This window comes from Sorex araneus, chromosome 1, assembly GCF_027595985.1.
Source record: "Sorex araneus isolate mSorAra2 chromosome 1, mSorAra2.pri, whole genome shotgun sequence".
NCBI classification, from domain to species: Eukaryota; Metazoa; Chordata; class Mammalia; order Eulipotyphla; family Soricidae; genus Sorex; species Sorex araneus.
In genome coordinates this window covers 73,906,358-73,913,403 of record NC_073302.1, presented here as the reverse complement: position 1 = coordinate 73,913,403, position 7,046 = coordinate 73,906,358, and the positions used below count along the sequence as shown (strand labels likewise).

General features: G+C 39.8%; 1 protein-coding gene across 1 annotated transcript; it reads right to left on the bottom strand.

Moving 5' to 3' along the window:
- Positions 1-208: 208 nt before the first annotated feature.
- LOC101555820 (lysine-rich coiled-coil protein 1-like) lies at positions 209-1,994 on the bottom strand. The gene is made up of 2 exons (XM_055138403.1): positions 1,755-1,994; positions 209-1,686 (listed from the first exon to the last, which is right to left on the bottom strand). Exon 2 carries the CDS (start codon positions 1,557-1,559, stop codon positions 786-788), a length of 774 nt encoding a protein of 257 aa, XP_054994378.1. The 5' UTR covers positions 1,560-1,686; positions 1,755-1,994; the 3' UTR covers positions 209-785.
- Between the last annotated feature and the right edge of the window lie 5,052 nt (positions 1,995-7,046).

Below are 7,046 nucleotides of genomic sequence, written 5' to 3'. Positions count from 1 at the left end.
TCTACAAAAAATTTCTTTTGAGGAAAGAGTGTGGAAATTGATGTATTTCACCCAGGGGCCATTTAGCCGTTCTATAAGAGATCACTAACATGTTGTTAGAGGATGAGCCTTGTATTGTGGCAAGCTTTTTATCAAGGACCAGTCCTTTTGGCTTTGTTTCCTCTGTCTTTGGATAATTTTTTCTCATACATATATTCTTTTTTTTTTTTTTAGAAATTAGAACATTTTATTATAAATATTTCTGGAATATAAACTGACTTCTAGAATGTTAACTTTGAAACTTTTTGAACTATTGTATCCTAGGTTTATTATTGTAATGTATTTAATTTTCCATTTCCCAATCTAGAAAATACACTGCAAGTTAGATGTAACAACGAAAAAATCAACCTAAATTTTTTCATAGAGAAAACTAATGAATATAAAACTACCCCACCCAAAATGAAAACAAACCCAATCAAGAAATAGATTCTGCACAGCCTATTAATCTTCCGATTTAAAATAACCTCCCAAGGAAAAAATACTTCCACCATTATAGAAATTTGATGAATAAAAGAGCCACTCTCAATAGGGGAAACTATATGTGAGAAAAATATAATAATGTTTTTAGAATGTGAGTTAAATTAATTTCCATGATGGAGAGTAAGCATCTACTTCTTGCTAACTTGGCCTTTGTTAGAAGTGAAAGTACCTGTTCACATGAGGAAGATGATATGAACATGAACATCTTAAAACCAAGTTCCTCAACTAGTTTTCAACTGAACCTTGGGAGTACCAATTCAAGAGCTTCAAAATCCAAGGATAGACTGGTCCCAAAGCATTTCTTCATCTGTCCTTTCTTTGCCTTGTTCCTTTTTCTCTTTTCTACGCTTACGTTCCTCTTTCTTAGAGGCTACATCTCGACTTTTCTTCTCCTTTCGATTCTTAAGTTTTTCAGTACTGACCTTGACTGTTTCCAACTCTGTTTTATTTCTTTGGTAGCCTTTGTGTTTGTCTAAATCTATTTCCTCAAAACCTTTTTTTTCCTTATGCTTAAGCCTTTCCTCTTTGGGTTTTTCTTTGCTTTCCTCTGTATGTCTTTTTCTCTTCTGATGTATCTTTTTATGACTATCTTGATGGGCACTGGTATTATTTTCTGGGGAGAGATGCTTATGAACTCCAGATTCTACACTGTATGAGCTAGAGTTATATTCTTGCTGACTAGGGTTCAGGGCTACTGCTTTTTCTGAGAAACACTCCCTGGTGAATTGACAATAGCTCAGTGAGTCTAATCTCAGCCTGTTGTCATGAGCAGGCAGCCACTGTGGTAACTGGTTTTCCACTGTTTGTGAACTAGAGCATGATCTTGGGTAGGTCTGGACAGTTCCAGATGGGTGTCTTTGATCAAACATTCTATACCTGGGTCTATGATCAATCTCTTCTTTGTACCTACAGGTTTCCAAATAGTCCTCTCTCATCTTTCTGAAACAAGTCTTTGGCTCTAAGCCTCTGGCTTTCTGCACTTTGATATAATCTTCAAGTTCATCTTGAAAAGAGTCATATGTCTTCATTGAATGCTTCATTAGGTTGACAACGAGAGATTCTCCTTATCAGGCTGAGAACTTGGTGGAGAAATCTGATCATATTCACTTATTAATTGCTTCAGTGTTTTAGCATACAATTTATCCAAATAGTGAGTCTGTGTAACAACTGGGGAGTTAAAAACCATGATGTGAGATGACAAAATTAGTTTAGATCAATAGTCCACTCCCATTTACCTCATAAAGTGAAATCCTCTGTGATTCAAACTGAAGCACTGCTCCACATTTACCTTTTATAAAAGGTATCTATAAAATGTTCAAATCTTTGTTCATTTGCTGTGGTGTCTTCTCTGAGGCAGGGGCGGGCGTCTACAACTACTGTTCCCCCTCCCCGCCAACGCCGCAGGCCGCGAGAGAGGCCGAGGTGGAGGTGGCGGAGAGGCAGGGACAACCGCTGCCGCCGCCGCCACCGAGCGGGCGGGGTCCTCATACATATATTCTTAATAGTAAACTACTACTACAACTTAGCAGACTGCTGTCTAGAATTGAACATCCTAGATTAAGTTCCCATTTACTAATTTATCTTTCAAGATGCATTGTCAGTCTCTGGCAATGTGGTTAATATGGCTAATGAAATACATATCTAGCTGACTTACTCATAATTCCTTACCCCTGATAATATTCATTTCTCAGTATCTCCAGCCTATGGGCTTCACTGGGGGCAAAACAATGGACTCATGAATTAAAGATCTTATATACAATATAGCTTGGTAGCATCCATCAAAGCCCTAAACTTCCTCATGTAGGTTTAGATTCAGAAATAGAAGTGAAGTGATAGAATAGAATAACTACAAATTCTTCTTCCAAGTAGTTTATTCAAACCCATGTAGACTTACAGTGAGCACATAAAAATGTAGTAATTGAATTTAAGAAGCTGTCAGAATGGAGAGCTTTCGCACACAGAATCAGTAACACAGGAATTTGATTCAGTTGGCTTTCTAATTTTTCCTCGTGTGTGTGTGTGTGTGTGTGTGTGTGAGTGAGAGAGAGAGAGAGAGAGAGAGAGAGAGAAACCATGCCATAAAGCAAGGGAAGGCCTTGCACCCTGCCTTCTCTAGGGTAGCCCTGCCAAGCACAGGTGAGTTTGGTGCAGTAACTCCTCCCATGTGCCCTCTGTCCTCAGGCAACTTCAGATAGAGCAGGTAAAATGCCTTGGGTCCAAATCATCATTGGGGGTGGGGGTGGGGACACAAAATTTTTATGTTTTAAAACCAGAAGCAAGGCTAAAGTGATATTACAGCAGGTGCATGTCTGATCGAGGTTTGATCCGTAACACCCCACTTGGTCCCCCAAGCACCTCCAGAAGTGATCGCTGAGCTCAGAGCCAGGAGTAAACTCTGAACTCTCCAGGTATGACCCAAAGCCCCAAAATAAATTAATTAAAATAAATAAAAATAAATCAGATGCAAAAACTAGTAGGTCAAGCAAAAATTTTATTGTAGAATATTAATATATGCATCTTGACATCTTGACACCAGCAGTTATAAAATGCCATCTTTTATATTTGTTCTTAATGGAAGGGGCCCAGGAAAGTGATGTCATAGTCTTGTTTGTTCCTCAACATGCTTTTTTTTGGGAGAGGGGATTGAGCCACACCTGGTCTGATCAGGGATCCCTCCTGGAGGTGCCCAGGGAGGGGGCATATGCAATGCTAGGGATCGAACCAGGGTTGGCTTCATGCAGATCAAGTGCCCTAACTCCTGTGCTATCTCTGTAGTCCTCCAAAGGGAACAAGAAATGCTTTAGATCTTCATATCTATCCCCTCCTGGAAATTCACCATGGAAGCTCATAGAGTTTCTGAAAAAATAAAAAAGAAAACATCTAAAATGCAAACAATAAAATTTAGGTTTACTCCAGGGTTTGCCAGCTTTATTTGATCCTAGAATTTTTTTCTTTCATATCATAATTATCTCGCCTGCATGGCAGAGCCTGGCAAGCTCCCTGTGGCGTATTCGATATGCCAAAAACAGTAACAAGTCTCAAAAAAAATGTAGACATTACTGGTGCCCATTTGAGCAAATTGATGAGCAACGAGATGACAATGACAGTGATCATAATTATTATGATATGAAATATATATGTCTCTTGGAGAGCCTGACAAACTACCGAGAGTATCTCGCTCACACGGCAGAGCCTGGCAAGCTCCCTGTGGCATATTCGATATGCCAAAAACAGTAACAATAACAGATCACATTCCCCTGACCCTAAAGGAGCCTCCAATCATTGGGAAAGACGAGTAAGGAGAGGCTGCTAAAATCTCAGGGCTGGGATGAATGGAGATGTTACGATGTACAACGGGATGACATGACAGTGACAGTGATCATAACTATTGTCTGACCCCAGAATGTGTAATCCACAGAAAAATGTGAGCATACTTGAAGATTCTGTATCACCAAGATAATCCATGCTAAAATTGCTGAACCATTTTTTAACAGATTTTACAGAAGCCTCAAGAACTATTCTTTGTTCTACGCAAATAGAATTAAAATGCACGCCTGGTGTTCTTTGAGCATCCTTACCTATCCAACTTGGCAAGAGAATTTTATTGTTGCACAAATTTCAGATTTATGCTATCCAGCTCATTGAGACCCACTCAATTCCGTTTTCTTGATAGGGTTTTAGCAGCAGCAGCAGGATGAAAATAATTCCCAAATGGCGACGAAGGGTGAAAAGCTGCTTTCCTGAATCCCAGAACATGTTATTCCTTCACCTATCAGACCTTATTAAGAGTGACTTAAAATCTGTCAGCTCTCAAAAGGTTTCTCCAGTAACAGATTTCTTGGTTCCATCTCAGTTCCTGCAGTTCCCATAACCACAGCCTGTTCAATTTAGCAGCGCTTGGCTGCATGAATGTTGAAATTAAAATGTGCTTTCCAAATTCAATCCATAGTAAAATGGACCTAACTCAGATGCATCTCCACCATCAGATTTAATAAAAAGATATGAGTTTGATGTAGAAGGCAGAATAGAGATAAATTTCTCCAAGGAATATAAACGTAGAAAGGGTTTTGGTTTTTGTTTTGTTTTGCGTTTGAAGTGTATGCTAATACCCCTCATTTGAAGTCTCTTTTTCCTTTGACAGAAAAAGTCTAAGGTAAAAAGTCAGCTTTCAGATCATCTGTCTACTTGGCCTCCATTGTGTTCCTGGAAACAGACACATTTATCTTCCCAGGGTGCTTTAAAAATACATGTACAGAGGGTTGGACAGGTGCTTGTCTCACACACATCCAGTCACCTTCTGTTTCCAGCGCCCCATACAGTCTCCTGAGCCCACCAGGAGAGATCCCTGAACTCAGGAAACCAGGAATATGCCCTGAGCACTGCGAGGTAGCGCCCAGACCCAAATGAAAAATAAAATACCTGTCTCACCTGGATGAAATTCACAAGCCATTTTGGCTAAATGGACATCATCAAATTTGGGTGATTGCACTATATTTTACTGTTAAGAAATGAAATTTCTTTCACAGAAAAAAAATCTAGCTGATGCAACTATCGATTTAACTTCTAGAAAAGAGAAAGCTGATTTAATCCCCTGAATACATTGTATTTAATGAAACAAACACCTATTAGTAATAGCAAGAGTAAAGGCACCATTTGGTCAAACTCTTCTACCCTCTGGGGTTTTTGATCAGAACAAAGAGTCTCAGCAATGAATTTCTCTGCCTTTGTTAAGGAGGAAAAGTCCTGCAGTTTTTGTGCAGTTTGTGATATTTGTTATTTGTGATATTTGTGATATTGTGGAGTTTGTGATATTTGATTTGTGATATTTGACTTGGTCCCTCCCATACTTCCCACAGTGACTAGCATGCATTAGGAATGTGATGTCAGTGGAACGAACACTTAAATATTTAGTAGCTTTTTGATATATAACTTCCTGGATACTTGTAATATGCTCAAGACTGGTGGTTATACTGCTATTACTCATTCTAGACACTGGCACTATGCAAGCATATGGGGGAAACTCCCAAGAAGCAGGACTTCAACCAAAGAGAATTTCTCAGAATCTCACTTCTGGTGTGTGTGTGTGAGTGTGTGTGTGTGTGTGTGTGTGTGTGTGTGTGTGTGTTGAGAGAGAGAAGGAGAAGGAAAAGGAGGGTGAGAGAGCAAAAGGGAGAGTAGAGGAAGGGAGGACAAGGAGAATAAGAAAGAGGTGAGAGAAAAGGGTAGGGGGAAGCAAGAGAGAGGGAGAAGGAAAGAGAAGAGAGAGAGAGAGAGAGAGAGAGAGAGAGAGAGAATCTCCCTTGGCTTGCAGAGGGAATGATGAAGATCTGAAAAAAGTCTTGATATTGCTTTTATTTGCTATTAAATAACTTATCAGATTTGCTATTAAATAACCTAATCTTACCTGGATTCCTTGGCTTTATCACATTTTCCAGAGGCTATTAGTGCTAACAACAGTAGTAAAAAAAGAAAAAAATATTTCAAAGTCAATCACTTCAATAGTCTTCTTGAACAACCTAAACTGGAGTGATTGAGAGATTGGTTAGTAAGTATATTATTGAATAAGTTGCTGGTTTTTTCCCCCTTGGGGCCATACCCAGCGAGACACAGTTCTTACTGCTAACTCTCTCCAGAATCACTCCTGGGAGTACTTGGAGGGCCATGTATGGTATTGGGGATTGAACCAGGAAGGGCTGTGTGCAAGACAGGTGCCTTACCTACTGTACTCTCTCTCTCTCTCTCTCTCTGCCCCAACATAATTTTTGGTGACGGGTTCCTAAGTGTTACACCTCACACTGGGTGTTGGGGGGGTGTAGAATATTAAGAGAATGTAGTGACATTTAGTTCTGAATCTTGAAGGGGTGCTAGACTAAATGTAGAAGTGATGCAATACACCTACATCAGAACCTCACACAGAAAGGGGACTAAACAGGGATTCTGTGTGTTACTATTCTAGAGAAGGCTGAGGTGGCAGTGGCTTCATAAACTGTTTTTCTGTTTGATTGTTTTTTAAAGAAGAAGGTGCTAGAGAAATAGTACAGCAGGTAGAGCATTTGCCTTGCACATGACTGACCCAGGTTAGATCCTTGACACCTCATATGATTCCCTGAGTCTGCCAGGAGTGATTCCTGAGCACAGAGCCAGAAGTGAGTCCTGAACAGTGCTAGGTGTAGCCCCCAAACAAACAAAAATGGTTATCAGGCTGGAGTGATGGTAAAGCAGGTAAGGCACTTGCCTTATACATGGGCAAACTGGGTTCTACCTGCAGCACTCTATATGGTCCCCTGAGCATCCCTCAAAGAGTGATCCCTGAGTTCTGAGCCAGGAGTAAGCCCTGAGCATGTTGGGTATGGCACAAAAGCAAAAACTAAAAAAAATAAAAGGTTATGAGTACTCTGTTTTTAAATTTTATTTAAAAATATTTTTAATTAGAAAACTGATTTACAAAGTTGTTGATTATTGAGTTTTAGGCATATAATATTTTGGGGGGGGTCACACCCGGCATTGCACAGGGGTTACTCCTGGCT

Coding starts and splice junctions, on each gene's coding strand:
- LOC101555820 (XM_055138403.1), bottom strand. CDS start 1,559: ATGAAGCATTCAATGAAGACATATGACTCTTTTCAAGATGAACTTGAA.